Source organism: Diospyros lotus, chromosome 2, assembly GCF_014633365.1.
Source record: "Diospyros lotus cultivar Yz01 chromosome 2, ASM1463336v1, whole genome shotgun sequence".
NCBI lineage: Eukaryota > Viridiplantae > Streptophyta > Magnoliopsida > Ericales > Ebenaceae > Diospyros > Diospyros lotus.
Window position 1 is genome coordinate 8412967 of NC_068339.1, and position 16490 is coordinate 8429456.

Below are 16490 nucleotides of genomic sequence, written 5' to 3' on the forward strand. Positions count from 1 at the left end.
AGAAAAGAAAAAACCAATTTACAACTTGTATTTCTTTTTTACTGAGGGTGGAATTTAGAATAGCTGAAAACCTCAATGCTGATGCTAAGTGTGTTGAAGAAGGGGAGACTGAGCAAACTCCAAGTTGTTTGTCAAGCATCCTCTCGTATAGAAATTGTGATATGCGGAGCATTGGTTACACACATTCTTCAAAGAGGTGATAACTATGCTTTAGCTATACCAAAAGAAAAAGGGAGATGAAACACAAAATATGGGAAAGATGTAAAGATTGGAGAAATTAAACAAATGAGAAAGGAAAATGCAGATTTTAAGAACTCTCAAGCTATAAAACACTGCTTCCTGTAATGAAGAAAGATTTCAGTGGTTTCACCTCCATGTTTACTTGGCCACAAGGCCTTCAAGGCACTAAATTATTGGAAAAAATAAAAATAAAAAGAACCAAGGACAAGGAGGCAAACTTACCTAGTGTTAAACATTGATAATTCAGCCATGGTACTATACATATAGAAAGAACCTAAAGCAAAAATGAAAATTGAAAGAGAAACAGTTCTCAATACTCAGAAATCATATCCATCAAAATTTGTCTAGATTCACATCAATGGACCATGAGATAGTCAAACTCCCAAATCCAATAATATTCTGAACATACTCACTAAGTTTGCTGGTTTGGCTAAAATAATTAAATATGAAGTAAGGGGATAGGAGAACACCAATTCATCAGTGTTTGACAGCCTCCCTCAACCCCTAAGGCAAAGAAAAGGACACTTACCAACCTCAAGTTCATAAAAACAAACTTCCAATTCCTTACATGGAAGGTAGACAAAACAACCAGTTCAACTGAATAATAATAATAATAATAATAATAATAATAATAATAATAGTGAACCCCCACAATTCAAATAAAAATAATAATAAATCTGGTACGAATATTAGCCAGAAGATCATATTAACTAATGTTCAAGAAGAAACGATTTAAAGCACCTATCACCATCAGAATAAAAATAAGCAATGAACAGTGTTAATTGATATTACTAGAATAAAATTATATATCATAATTGAAGGAGAGAAAACAAGAACATAAATTCTTGAACCTGTCACAAATTCAAAACTTCGAAGACTAAACCTTTTAAACAAACTTGGAATTTTGATAGATAATCGCACACTTACACGGGCCACGTAGAAGGAAGAGGCGACTGAGATTTCATTGGCATCGACAATAAAGAGTGCTGTGACTCTGATTGTGGCGGCGGAGGCGCCGACTGAATTAGCTGACGCTGAGGGTGCTGTGGCAACACCACAGTCGCCGGAGCCCCAGAAAACCCCGTAAAATCCAGCTGCCTGGCGAGCTTCTTCGCCGGAAAATGTGATACCTGCGTATCTGATTGAGCATTTTGTGGAGGGAAGTCGCCTCCTTCACCCTTCCCCATCATGTCAAAATTCAATACCAAACAATCGCTCACAAGAACTTCAAATTCTCAAATAGTTTACTCAAACTCTCTAGTTTCTGTCCACCAATCACGCAAATTCGTCAAATCCCCTTGCAACGCCGCTTGAAATAAATAAGCCTCGTAACACAATTCAAAATCCGAAACTCTGCCATTCCGCAGGTAAGATTCCCTCGGAATCAGATTAATGTCGGTGGAGAACAGTTGCGGATTGACCTGAATCAACAACACATTATCCGTACTACCGAGTTCATATATAAATCGAGAGAGAGAGAGAGAGAGAGAGAGAGAGGAGCAAATAGGCTTCACTCGCTCCTCCCCCTCGAGCTTTTGAAATTCAATTTGGTTATATGGGACGAGAACGCGACGTTGAGATTCGCATGATCGATACCATCCTACGGACGTAACGTAATCTTATGGACAGTGATGTTCGGTAGAATTCACACTAAAAAATTCATTATTTTTATGCTTTCTTTCCATTAGCAGTCTTATAATATTCTGTTACACTTTTCTTCTTGAAAATATAAGACTCAATAAAAAATTAATTTTAGTTAACAAAAAATTTAACTTAAAATAATATATAAATTGAAAAAAAAAAAATTCATTCACTAAAAAAAGAAATCGTTTTCACTTGTCTTAAAATGTCTCTCTCAATTTCCCTACTCTGTCTTTTATGTTGGGCATCGTCGTCCACCTACTTTGTCCTAATTAGCCATTTTTTGTGTTTATTGTTAGTGTTCATCTGTGTTGCCATCTACTAACCTCACAGTTGTCATATATGTTTGTCCTGCCAGCCATAGTGGTTTGCATTTGTCATTTGGCCTTGTCACCAGCTCTCTCTTTGGCGCTCTCTTTGTTCAGTCACAATAAGCCTTCAAATTCTTATGTTATTGCCAAATAACAGAAAACAAATTTAAGAAAAATTCTTCACTCAGAAACAATTTCTGAGTGAAAACAATTGTCTGTTACTCCTATGTCAATAATGTGTTAATTGATAAAATTCCCAGTTCTTTGTTTGACAAGGCTCTTACGTTTTCTGTTTTAATTCTTTCTTTTTAACTTTTTTTATTTAAAATACATGAAATTTGATATGTTATTTGAAGATTTTTTTTTAGTTTATTTTTAATTTTTAATTTAAATTATTTTTAAAATTTTATTTTCTCCTTTTAGCCCATCATTGTTGATGGGTAGAGAAAGACATTACAAGTTCCTAAAATCTATTGTTAAGGGAAAGCGGAAAAAAATTACCAAAACATCTAAAATAAAATTCTACTAATTTCGGTCCATGAACAAAATCTGTCCAATTTGTAAGAATTTGCGAGGAAGCTAAATATGTAAGTAATCGTTCAAATTGATCAAAACTAATCACATAAGAGACACAAAATTTTACGTAAAAATTATCTTCAAATCAGAAAATAAAAACCACGAAATCAAAAGTACATCAAAGAAACTTTATTATAATCAATCCATTGTCTAAAAATATCCCTCTTAAACTTTTTAAAACCAGCACCAATAACTTCACATCCAATAGCAACAATCAATAAAATGATAAAATGAAAGGGATAAGAAATTATAAAAAACCATGGTTTCTGTTCGGACAGAGCAAACAATACTTGCAAGTCTCCAAATTCTAATCCCACCATTGAGATTGAAGAACTATGAGTTTGGAAGCTCCCATCCAAAAACCAATTGATCAGAATATGGATGGCTTCAAATCGTCAAAATGACCACAACTGCACAAAGATGGAAAAAATTTGCAAACAGCTACTGTTCCAAGTAGAAATAGTGTATCTACAGAACTCACAATGTTCTAAAATACATTAGGCGTTAGTCAAGTGCCAGACTGGGGCCTAGTGTCTAGGTGGGGACTAGGAAAACTACTATTTTGTTAATTTTTTGATGTTATTTTCAAGTAAGTCAAAATTAAAAAGATATGTAAAATAATAGAATTAGGTATGAAAACACAAATTATTGTACATTAGTTATGGGTTCAAGAAAATAGAAATAGCAATAATGCAATATAAACCTGTAATGCATTATGTGTAAACTGTGTTAGCTCGCAAGTTTGTCCAACAACTAAAAGGCAATAAAGTAAAATTATTTAAATAAAATTCATATTATCCCAAATGCACATATCATATCCGAAGAATCTAACTATCTAATTGGCCTTTTTTCTCTCCGTATTCTTCTAACACACAATCTTTATTAGACTCAAAATCAAATTCATTTATTTCTTACTCATCTTCTTCTTCTAACGGAAAATCATCTTCATGAAGCTCTCTTAGCCTAGAACTTCTTCGAGATTGAAGCATTTTATTTGCTTTGGATGTTTCACTAACCACTTCCCAAGTGAGCCCTGTATCAAGCTCAACTTCTTCATCATCTCCTCCATTAACAATCCATTCTTGTACATTACTAGCATCACTAACAAGTAGCACATTAACATTCCTTTCCTTATTCCTTGTTTGCTTGTTCATCAATTTCGCATTAAATTGGATATAGACTAGATTGTTCAATCGATTCACGTCCAGTCTATTTCTTTTCTTGGTATGTATCTACGTAAATAAAATAAAAATAATATCAATATAAATGATAAGTAGATAAAGATAACTAATTGGTATTAAAGAAATATAATCCATAGAGATAATGAAATTAAAATATTAAAAATGTTTTAAAATATACACTAACTCTTTCAAAAGTGCTTCAATTTCTTTTACAACTAGATAAACTAGTAGTTAACGAGAAGATCCTTCTCACCATTCGTTGCAAGTTTGGAGTTTGACTTCCATAAATCATCCATCATGTAATTACATAGGTCAAACAAGTATAAAGTAAATAAATTTATACACTAATACATAATAAAAATTAAGAAATGATTAAAATAATTTTATACCTGGATTATAATTGTCATCATTTTTTGCACACCCTTGAGCTACCCACGACTTTCAAAAAGTTCCCTCTTTAAGAGTATACTTTGGTAACTCAACATTTATAACATGACCTTGCAATTCTTTATCATAAAACATCTTCACACAGTTAAAAAACCCATCTATCACTTCATCATCAAGTTGTATATCCATATCCATGAAAAAGTAATAGTGATTCAAAAGGTAAGTCACAAAATGTAGTAGACTATATAGCTTATCTTTCACTCTTACTTCAATAATTTCTATAACAGGCTAATAGTTCTTTTCAAGATTATTTAAGGCCTCCTTAATATCTTCATTTACCTGCTTTCTCTCCACATAAAAAGCCTATAGAAGGCTTTCTATCTACATCAACAATTCAAAGCACTTTCACCAAATGTGCAAAAACCTTAAGGCATAAAGTTGCACCATTCTAGAATGCAATGCTCATCACAGTAGCATAGGTTGCTTTCCCTTTAACAATTTTTGACTATTTGCACTCCTCTCATTCAGAGGTAGTAAACATTGTCCTTATTTGAGTTTTTTTTTCCATCAAACTTTGTAAAGTAAGGAAAGAAGAAGCGAATCTAGTGACTCCCGGTCTCACTATATCCCTTTTATTCATAAATGACTTCATTAAGGACAAGATCTTATGGTATGCATAAATGAAAATTGTCAAACTCTTGGATTGATCAATGACTTTCTTATACCTTAGTAGTTTTCCAATAATTTCAAGTATCAAATTGATTGTGTAAGTAACACATGAGGTTCAAAAGATATTTAGCCTCTTCACCTTCAACAATTTTCCTACTCCCATATTGTTAGCAACATTGTCGATTACTATTTGGATGACATTTTGTGACCCGACTTGCTCAATGCACTTGTCCACATACTCAAAGATGAGTTCACTTATATGTGTTTCATCTAAAAACTCTTTGGAAGAAAGAAAAGCAGTACCCGCATTAGAATTAACACACAAGTTCATGATGCTATTCATTTTTCTGTCCGTCAAAGCATCTGTCATAATAGAGCACCCATTTTATGCCCACTCTTCTTTATGTTTTTTTAGTAACTCTTTCATTATATCAACTTCTCCTTTTAATAATGGCTCCCTCAGCTGGTATTGACTGGGAGGTTTGAAACATGACCCAAATTGACCAACTGTTTCAACAAACAATTTGAAGCTATCATAATCAATAGCATTGAAAGGTATACTAATTTCGTACACCCATTTAGCACAATATTCACGAACAAATTGTGTTCTCTCTTTAAAGAATGTTTCATTGATATTTTGATGGCTTTGGGTCATTCCGACACTCAAACAAGTTTCAAGGCTGATGGAGCTTGCAAACTTATCCATAAGGCCAAGAGTACATGGTGTTTTTCTGTTCCCTAACTCTTGCAATTCATCTTCATCATCCCTCTATTTCAAAAATATTAATAAAGGATCTTATCAAATCTTCCTCATTCTTCTTCTTACTCTTTGCCTCGACAATATATAGCATTCGTGCATTTGGCTTGATCATCTGGAGAAGATTTTGGATATGCAGAAATATTTTTAGAAATGTGGCTAATGTGTTCTTTTACTCTGTAAACTCATCCAGATATAACTTTACTACACAACTTGCATTTAACTTTATCCATATTTGACAAAACAATTAACATTCTATACTCTCATTTGACATCATTTGACTTCCTTTTAAGTTTTTGAATATTCCAAATTGTTAGCTCTTTGAGGATTTTACCTGAGGTTGAGGAATGAGGAAAAACAAAAACAAGAGTTGCAGTGGCGGGGGCGTGGAGACAGGGGAAAGAAATGACGGTTGTATCGGCTGCGGCGAAGGGGAAGAGTGAGGAGAATTAGGGATTTAGGATTTTTTCTTAACACCGTTGAAGTATCACGTGAATGGGGAAGAAAGGGATTTCTTTGGGGATTTTACTGATTAGGCCAAATGGTATCGTTTTGTGCTTTGGCCAAAGGTGTCGATTGGGCCCAAGTAATCAAGCCCAACACCTAAGATGTCAATTGGCATCAATTTGTGGCGGTTAGGAGCCCCCTGACGCTTCAGCAATTGCCTAGGCCCCATCTTTGAACACTGAGAACTCAAAAACAAAATCTAACCATCCAAATTAAAGTTTCACAAAAATAGGGCACACAGTCCAAAAATCGCAAACCGTTTGATCACAATTGCATTTTTCTTTTTTTTTTTCTCTACAAAATCCTAATTACAACAAAGGTGCTATGCACAAAGTTGGGCCACCAAAAAACTTTTAAAATGAGTTTTTGTCCACCAAGTTTAATCTTTTCTCCACATAGTAAGGAAACCCAACCCAACAACTCTTCCATCAAGTTGTCCACACAATTGTTAACTGACACTCAAAAATTTTAAAGTTTTTTCTATTTCAAAAATCTAACTCTCAAAAGTTAGTTTTATATATATATAAATATATATATATATCATAAACTCTTAAAAACTTGTTCTTTTTAGAGTCATTAGCAAGTGCTAATTCTAAAATAAAATTATTGGCATTACAAATTTTTTAAAATAAAGTTGTCCAAAAGGCCATTGCATGATATTCCAATGATATTGGATTGTTAGCCATAAGTGGTGGAAAAGAGAAAAAAATATATATATAAATAACATATGCACGCATGTGTCAACGGAATTAGATTATTGGTGATGAGTGGTGGGAAGAGAAAAAAATGAAAACAAAATGGTGTCTATGTCTTTAACGTTTTCAAGATTTTAGAAAGATTTAATTTTTTTTAGCAATTCTAAACACTATTTTCTATTTTCATTGTAAAAAATACTATAAATGAAAATCTAAAGGACCCTAAATGTCATTTTTTTTTCGATTTTCATCCTTCATGTCATGTTTTTTCTCCGTCCATCTTATCTTCTAAGTTATCATTTGATAATAAAAACTAACCATTCTTAACTATATTTTATAATTCTAACAAACTTATAAGTTAGTGAATTTCAAAGGTTAAATTTCAATTAATGAATTGTTAAAATTAAAAATTCAAGACTTAATAATAAGTTTAGTTTTGGCAGTAACTTAGTAACCTTTTTCTAAATAGTGGTAATTTTAAAAAATCTAAATGTTGAAGCAATGGCAATAAGCCAACCCCAAAATGATTAGATATGATAAGAGTCCCAAGAATTTTTATTTTTTAAATAACATTATATCATTTTATTTGTAAGATTAGCATCGGAAGTTTGTTTTTCACCAAACTAACAGTTCATGTTAAGCAGACCGTCTGAAGAAAACTAGCCAATTGAATCAGTGGATCCAAGCCAGAGCAAGGACTGGCAGTTCAATTATACTCGGTCGTCTTCCTTAGAAGAAAAAAAAAAAAAAAAAATCTGTCAGTAAAAGTCAAGGAGATCAGCCAATTGAACTAGCAGGTTCTTCCTCTAGCCAAATAAAAAAGAGTGGGACTGGGAGTATAAATCAAATAAGGCATGTTTTGATAACATAAAAATTCTATGAAAAATGTGACATTTGAAAAATTAAATTTCATCTTTACTATAACACATTACATTTTTCATGAAATTAAATTTCATAACACAACCATTAAAGCATGTTTTAACTTATTTTTCATGAAAAATTTCATATAAGGAAAAGTAATTTTTGTTTTCTATATAAATTGAAAAATATTTTTTTTTCCAACTAAATACTATCAAACACAACTAAATACTATCAAACACACCCTATAGCGTAGAATTACCTAAAGATCCATGCATGCTGCTCCTTGTTATCTCAAGGGACCATATTCCTCTAATTTTCGGGATCGGATGCACGGACTCAACCCACATTTTAAACACTTGGATAAGTCCGGAGTGGGAGTACCAGTTTTCAATGCTTATGCTCCGGCCTTCATGGACATTAGTGAATCCTGGAGCATCCAACAATCCATTCTCATGAATTACCCCAACTAAAATCTAGCAGCACACCAGAACAAAGGTGCCTCCTCCATGTCAAGTATTGTCTGAAAGTCACGCATGTCTATAGCAAAATATCCAACAAAGTAACATACAAATTATCCAACTAAATGAACACATCTTCCTTGGATAACAGCTAATATGTATCACCAATCCTATTACGCCGCTCGTCTCGTCCACCGCGTCCCATGTAAACATCCCGACGATATTCCTTAAGTGGTGGTCCACCTCTAATTGGAGAACGGCTCCTCTCTCTCACATCACGAGGCCATCGACCCCGATGAGGAGGCAGCAGTGGTGGCAGCCGCGGAGATGGTGGGCGCCGTTCATACCCCTTCCTCTCATTGAAGAAGTCATCCCTTCCACGGTCCCTGCTTCCCAAATCCAAGGGCATTGGTCTACCGAACTTGCTCCTCTCTCTGAAATCATCATCAGGGTAGTCGTCCATCCTATCTCTGCGCATGTGATCAGCAAAACTGTCTTCATACCTTGCATGGGGCAGACCACCCGCCCCCGATTCTCTTGGACCATCTCTCGCCCAACCACGAGGAGGGGACCTATAGCCACCATTCATAGCCCTAATGGGAGAACGATCAATTGGAAGACCAGGGAAACGTCGAGGTGGAGCATGGGGAGGAGGTGGACCAGGATATCCTCTCCGTGGTGGACTTCCCCTAGAAGGGTAACGGAACCTGTTGCAGTTGTTACAATACTCACGCCTAGCAAAGTTCAAGTTGTTGCATCTGAGACACGGTTAAAAACAAAATAAGATAATGCAAAAAGAATATCATTCCAGGAAGATCGTCTCACATAATACAAGATCCAAAAAGTGATGGCATCAAGAACATATAAAATAATGCATGAAGAATAAAAAATATCATCCCAGGAAGATCATCTCACGTAATGCAAGACCCAAAAAATGATGGCAACAAGAACATGTACAATAATGCATGAAGAATAAATATATTACATAGAAAATAGAAGAAACAGGGGTAAAAAAGGCTTTACATTCATACATAAATACATACATACATTTGGTGCTAGCAAGGCTGTTAAGCCTAAACATAATAATCATATCAACATCTAAAACTGAGAAATAGCCCATCTGTAATAGTACAAAAATACAAGCACTGAAGCATATACAGCAACGGTTGGCAAAATCATTAAAGGAAAAACAAAACATGATAAGGATCGTGGATGAGGGTAGTGTAATATAGCATAGCATATTGCGTACCTTGACAATCATAAATGCAAAAGAAAATAAAAGAGGTCGACATAATTGGAAACAGGTAGTAGTGGACTTACGAGGGATCAGGGCATATCCAGTCTCCTTCTCTTGGACGTACATTAGGATTATTTCTAGGAATGGCTTCGCCTCTGAATGGTCCAGGACCAAATCCAGGCCTGTCAAAGTCTCTATCCATAAACCTACTGCCTCCTCTCCCACGACCATAAGGGGGTGAATAGTCTCGATATCTACCAGGAGATTTTGCACTGCCATACCCACGACCCCGTGGCGGGCCAACCAGATGATCCAAATCAGGACTGTAGCGGTGATCTGCATTTCTGCGGCGCACAGGAGAACCAGAACCTGCACGAATTCTATACCCTGAAAAGAACCCAATGACGTTCATAGATAAGCAAACCCCTAGTCAAATCAAGAGATACTAATAAGCATATTGCCCATACATACCATCGGTACAAGACCCATAAACAAGCCAATGACAAACTCAACTAAGTCCTCAAAAACAAAGTTACCATCATCTGTGGTGTCTCCTTGTCAAAATGTACAAAAACAACACACTCTAAGTTGAAGATAGTATGAAGCTCACCCAATGAAACAGCCCTTACCATCAGACTTGAAACATCCAATCCCAATTTACCAGCAAACATAACTGGAGATATGAACAAGTTAAATCATCGTTGTCCATACTCACCACATGATGATTGATCAAAATTTCAAGTGCACAGCAGTTCTAGGTTTGAAAGCCACATCCATCTATCTAGTAAACCATGATAGTTTTAAGAATTTACTTTTGCTTAATGACATGATAATTTCAACCCAATATTGTTACTTCATCAACCAAGGCCTAATGAGGCACCACAGCAATTATCAAGGAAGAGAACTTCACCCATATATGCTACCAGCAGAACTTTAAGGTGCCTAAATCTCTAAAAAATTATTACATATTACCAACATCAAGAATCCACGAAGATTTCTACCAAACCTTCAATATGCGGGGCCTGCATGATGGAGCTGCAAGACCACAGTACCAAACCCATGGGAAGAAACAACCAAAATACGGTTGGATTGCTAAAAATTGGAAACTCGTGCCATGTATCCACTTCGTTTCAAAATGAGCTCACCCTTTGCAAGAAGAGATAAAAGTGAAGATCCCAAAAGTTTCCTTGGGCATGTAAGCAACTCCATGCAAGCCACATCCCAGACACAACACTAACAAAATAGTTGACAAACTCATTATAGCAAATCCAACCCCACAAAATTATTCCTCAATCCTCGTTAATATGCTGTTAGGAAGATCCTGCTTTAATGGGAAACAGCACAAGTATCAAGAGGTTAAAACTCCAACATTAACACTTCACAACCAATTAAATGATTAGAAACAATGCAAGAACATTATTTAGAAGTTCCCAAATTTCCACAAGCCATGCATCACCAACATTGCATGTCAAAAAATTCTTTACCACCTGACTTGAACCCTAATTAACTATCGAAAGAAAAATAAAACTAAAGAACTCCCAAAACCATGAACCGTGATATAATGCCTTGAAACCAAAAACCCCCATGCAACCATCAATCATAGAAATCTAGAGTTTCCATATCCAAGAAATAGTAAAACGAACAGACTAAAGCCAGAATGCCATTGACAAAATAGACTACTTTGCCTGCAAGCAGCGTCATCCACATGCAAATACCAGCTTCTGCTGAGGTGCATCCCATAGCACTGAGCACTATTACTGAATTTCAAATAAAATAAGTCAATCCTGTGCAGGCTTGTCCTCCTATATACTCAATAGTGCCACCAAACCTGTGCACTTCAGCAATTACCACTAAAAGATAGCAGATACCCAACTCCTCTCAAAACCCATCCAAAAACCATATTAATGCAAGTTCCTTATAACATGTTCCCGATGGCGGACAACTGAATTAAAAGCTCATATGCAACTTGAAGCCTAACCAGAATAGTGATAATATTCCCAGCCATTTCCAAACAAAAATCCCAACTCTGGCCAGCAATGAAGTGATAGGTGCAAAACAGTTTCCAGTGATACTGCATCCCATCACTACAGACACAACATGAGGCATTAGTATCTGTGGAAGGTATTTTCCATACAAACATTCCACCATTCAAAACGGAACAATAGGTCACCCAAAACATTTCCAAAACCTTCACTCACACTGACATTCCTTCCCCAAGACCCAAGTTCTTGCACCAGGCACCATTCAGAGCTGTAAAACATAATAGAAAATTGCATTCACAATTTCAGCATTCCATAAGCAGCAGTAGAACCATATGCTCAACACTCGACACAATTGACATAGTTAGTTAAGAGGTTGTACTAAATGCCCCCCCCCCCCCCCCCCCCAAAAAAAAAAAAAAACAGAGAAGAAGAAGAAAAGTATAGTTTTGATGCCAAATTCATCACCAGACTATTTGACATAATAGATCAGTAAATATTTGATGCACTTAATCCCACCCCCACAAACAAAACAAAAACATAAAAAAAGGAGAAAAGTATAGTTTTGACACCAAATTTGTCATCAGACTAAGAAACTTAACAGTTGCTCCAAACCAATTATAATAAAACTTTTAAACAGAATAGAATATACGATCACCATAGAATTAATTTGGCAACGAGCACATCAAGAAGATCCCCCGGGGGGAGGGGGGGGGGGGACATTTGCCGAACGTCACAATTAAAAAAAGTTTTAAAATTCAATGCCGTGACTAAGTAAATCCCTTGCACAACTCAATCACAAATAACCAATGTGTATTAAAAGGAAATTTTAAAATAGACAACCCATGAAACTTAAAATTTTATCAGGTACAAAGGTATAATACATTACATATCAAACCATTGAAGAAACTAAGGCCAAAATCATTCTGCAATCACTTCAAGTGTTCAAACCATCATCATTTGTGATGAAGACCACAAATAGACATAATATCACAATATAAAATGATAGATCCAGAGCTGATCTGCATCACAAAAATTATACCACCACTAAAATTTGCAGAGTTCTCAAAGTGGAGCAAGGATCAACATGAACCAACTTCATTTGTCATGAGCTTTCACCAAAAATAAATGATAAAAACGAAAGAAATCACTAAATTTGAGAAATAGACAATACAAAAGAAGAAACAGAAAAAGACCATCACTGGAAAGTTTGTACTAACTGGAAGCACAGTATCCATCTAATTCACATCTAAACTTGCAAAAGCATTTTCCATAATGATCCATGTGTGAAGCATTGTCCACAGTGATTAAAGGAAGACAACCTTCAAAGGTTCAATGAAGATAAAATTTCAGTGGAAACGAATATGAGCATGGGCTACATCAAATTACAATCAAGCCCATCAACTTTATAAATCATTTTCCTATTTTACTACTTCATAGAGGATTCAACATAATCAAGTTTCAATGAAGCTAAAATTTCGGTGGAAAGGAATATGAGCATGGGCCACATCAAATTACAATCAAGCCCATCAATTTTATAAATCATTTTCCTGTTTTACTACTTCATTAGGATTCAACATAATCAAGTTCATACTTTAGTTCTGCTGGAGGTATTCTAGTTTCAAATGAATAAACCAGAGAGAACAAATTCTATGAAGCACAAACACAGACACAGGAATGGAACGTGGGGGGAACAACATTTTTAAAAAAAGTAGGACACAACACAGTCGAGATGCATCAATTAATAAAATAAAATTTATATTTTTAATGGCATAATAAAGTATCAAAACCACATTCCAAACATATAAATATGCATTTAAATTCATAAGCTGAAATTCCAAATGGATAACTCTAATTGTATTAGCAATAAACTCACAGTCGAGACCAGTTGTCTTCATCCTCACAATCCAGGTGATGTTTAAAGGGCTAGAGAATAGAAGCGCAAAGGGTATGAAAATTGAACAGTCATGCAATCATAACATGGAGAAAAAAATAAAAAAAAAGAATCATCAATCATGCAATTGCCAAGTTGGAAAACTGAAGTAAAAAAGAAAACCCTTATTTATTGGTCTTTGAACTGTGCACATAAGGGACATGCACGTCCATCCCGCAATCCTTAAAAAATTTAAGAAAGTGTGGCACGTCTGACACATAACGGAGGCATGTCTAACATTGGTACAACAGCCCTTGGGAGAGTGTCCGTGGTTTATAGAACAAATTTCAACTGATTTGAAAACTTCTATGAGAGAATTTATCTCAAAGAACCAATTTTTAGAAAAAGGACCAGGGGGAGTATTAATAAATATTCTTAATAATTTTACCTTTTTCACCCTTATTTTTTTTGTAAACATACAATATTATTTTGAAAATGAAGGGTATAATTGTCATTTACTTTTACTACTTACTTTACTGATCCATCCCCTTCCATTTTTTATCCAAGCAAAGCAAAGTTACATTACTCCCCTTTACATTCCATTTTTCCCAAACACGGGGAGAATAAGTGGCTGTTGTAGAAAATAGCCCCAGTTTTCCAGAAAATTACTCCACTGAAAAAGGAAAAAATAGAAAATGGGTTCAAATACAAAAATTTTCTAAACATAAAATAGATTTTTTGAAAAACACAGTTCACTATAATTGAACTTAACTTCAAAATCTCTTAAAATGAGTTTTCCGTTTTTCCTTACTAATTTGAAGATCTGAAAAATATGGTTTTCCACAAAATTTTCCTCAAATCATCTCCATCTCCTTCTCTAACACATATTACACAAAAGAAAAACATCTCTTTCTCCTTTTTGAACAAATGTTCCAATTTTTTCAATTATAAATTAGTTTTCTATACTTCTAACATTTGAACATGTTTTCTAAATTCTCTATGACAAATGAAAACTAGAGATTTTATAGAAAATTGGATATAGAAAACTGGAAAACATTCTCTTTTTCTCCACAACTAAACAACTCCTAAGAACATTTTTGTTACTTCCTTTACACATACCTTTCATTCCACTATACACCCTTCCATCCCCCTAACAACCTTTCTATTACTTCCTTTACCCTTACCTTTTATTCCATTATATATCGTTCCGTCCCCTACCCTACCGCTCTTCCAAACAATGCGGTTTGCTACATGGAAAAGTAACGGCGTCTTCAAAAGTTCCACTTCTTTAAGTTCCGAAACAATTAAATCAAACCAAAAATCGAAAAATAAGAACAACCGAACAGTAATCAAAAGGATTCATTCTACTTTGAAGGTCGTATCTCAATGATGATAAACAAACTCTTTATGCCATCATACCGGAATACTAACTACTTGCTTGTATCTATATGCATTATAGATGCCATATACGATAAACGTTTTCAATTTACCAATCTGGGGTTTCTAAATACCCAGGATTTCGATCTAGGGTTTACAAAATTATAAAATCCCAACTCCAAAACAACATACCTTAAATTCGAAAAAGATTTAGACGCGTGACGAAGTTTGCAAATTGATAAATAACAATAAATTGCCAAAAGAAGATATATATATATATATATATACAGAGAGAGAGAGAGAGAGAGAGAGATGGAGACCATGCGTATCAGAGAATCGACCGGAGCGTGAATACGGAGGCGGATCGCGACGAACCTCGCCGGGCTCGTAATCACTTCCTCCTCCTCCCCCGGCGCCGCTGTCCGACGGCCGCACCACAAGGCTACTCAATAGAGGCTGATGCGGAGCCGCCTGTTCCTTCTCCCGCGAGCCCATACCCTCGCTACCCCTCTCCCTATCTCTCTCTCTCTCTCTCTCCTCTTCTATTCTCTCCGGTCTTCGCGTGATTGCGGGTTCGGTCGCAGCAATGTCTCTCGTGTATACATATAAAACCCTAATAATTGGGTTGGTGTGGAAGAAGTATAATGAAATGTATGTATTTGACTATGCGCCTTCCTCGTACCTACACGTGTCCAACGCTGTACATTGTGCAACTGATGGAAAGACACGGAATAGTAAAAGTGCGTCCTGGCGACCAAGTCCACCCGCCCCATGCTTTCCTTCGAGTTGAAGGCCCGGGCAATTGACTTCGGATCTGAATTTTTTGCTTAATACATAAAATACATATTCAATGAAAAGTTAAAAAAAAAATTATTTGATATAAGCATTTCAAATGTAACGCTTAAGAAGCTTAAGCATAATTATGAATTCTGCTTCACATGTTTTGAGTGAGTAAGAAAAATTAAATCTCTTAAACTACTCATACCAAACTAACACCCATTATTATTTGATAATTTTAAAAATCACATAAAATTTTATTTAATTTGTGTTTTAAGTCTTACTAAACAATTAATCATCTAAATAAAAATATAATACTTGTTGTGTTTTATTTTTTTATTTTTTTTATTGTTGATTGTTAACATGGCATCCTGATTATAGATTTGATTATTTTAACTTAAAAATATGGAAATCGCAATGATAATTTGATTTAAAAAACATTTTTCAAATCTATCATTGAATAGTAAGTAGTTTTTGGAAACATATTTTCTTTTATTAATTTTATTTTAGTTTAAAAATATAGGAGTGGCAATCAATACTCATAATCAAAATTGACAAGAGAACCACAAATTTGCGGTTCAAAGCTTTTGGCTCTTGCGAGCGGAATTGTCATAGCCTCTGATTCATTTGGTAGGCTTATTTTTGTTAACTTTTCATTTTTTATTTTATTATTTTAATAATTATTATATCATAAACAAAGATCTATTTAAAGTTTAAGAGTTCAAAATATCATTTTAGATTAAAAAACATAAATTTCTCGCATGCGGAAAGAAGGTCCCACCAAAGCCGACCCTACCATAATGCTAGATAGACGGCTGCCTAAGGCCTCAATTGTGAAAAGCCTCACTTTTCAAATTTTATAATTTTTTTATATTTTTTTATTTTTTAATAATAAATATTTTATTAAAAATTTAAATTCAAAATTTTATTTTTTATATATTTTTTTCTGTGTTCAGTAATTTTG

The 16490-nt window shown here is 34.7% G+C and overlaps 2 protein-coding genes across 5 annotated transcripts in view; both read right to left on the reverse strand.

The window, feature by feature from the left end:
- LOC127795725 (protein tesmin/TSO1-like CXC 5) overlaps nt 1-1731 on the reverse strand; it is a 29521-nt gene extending 27790 nt beyond the window's left edge. The window contains exons 1-2 of one of the 2 annotated variants that reach the window (XM_052327589.1): nt 1168-1301; nt 72-214 (exon numbers count right to left, since the gene is read on the reverse strand). In XM_052327589.1, coding sequence (XP_052183549.1) covers nt 72-172 — 101 coding nt within the window. In that variant the 5' untranslated portion in view covers nt 173-214; nt 1168-1301. Of the gene's footprint in view, nt 1-71; nt 215-1167 lie in introns of both variants that reach the window. The other variant, XM_052327588.1, reaches the window with a different exon arrangement.
- Nucleotides 1732-8299: 6568 nt separating this feature from the next.
- LOC127794603 (transcription initiation factor TFIID subunit 15) lies at nt 8300-15357 on the reverse strand. 3 transcript variants are annotated; one of them, XM_052325854.1, is made up of 5 exons: nt 15070-15221; nt 11719-11770; nt 10527-11604; nt 9604-9907; nt 8300-9041 (listed from the first exon to the last, which is right to left on the reverse strand). In XM_052325854.1, exons 3-5 carry the CDS (start codon nt 10579-10581, stop codon nt 8435-8437), a joined length of 966 nt encoding a protein of 321 aa, XP_052181814.1. In that variant the 5' UTR covers nt 10582-11604; nt 11719-11770; nt 15070-15221; the 3' UTR covers nt 8300-8434. The 3 variants fall into 3 exon arrangements, with proteins under 3 accessions (XP_052181814.1, XP_052181813.1, XP_052181812.1); XM_052325853.1 differs by having other exon boundaries at nt 10527-11770; XM_052325852.1 differs by lacking the exons at nt 10527-11604; nt 11719-11770 and having other exon boundaries at nt 15070-15357.
- Nucleotides 15358-16490: the final 1133 nt, after the last annotated feature.

Bases quoted from the DNA above. Each gene is read 5' to 3' on its own strand.
- LOC127794603 (XM_052325852.1), bottom strand. From the start codon at position 15,244: ATGGGCTCGCGGGAGAAGGAACAGGCGGCTCCGCATCAGCCTCTATTG. The intron at 9,908-15,069 runs GTCTCCATCTCT...GGTTCTTTTCAG, and splicing joins TCGATTCTCTGATACGCATG to GGTATAGAATTCGTGCAGGT. The intron at 9,042-9,603 runs GTAAGTCCACTA...ACCGTGTCTCAG, and splicing joins TGGATATGCCCTGATCCCTC to ATGCAACAACTTGAACTTTG.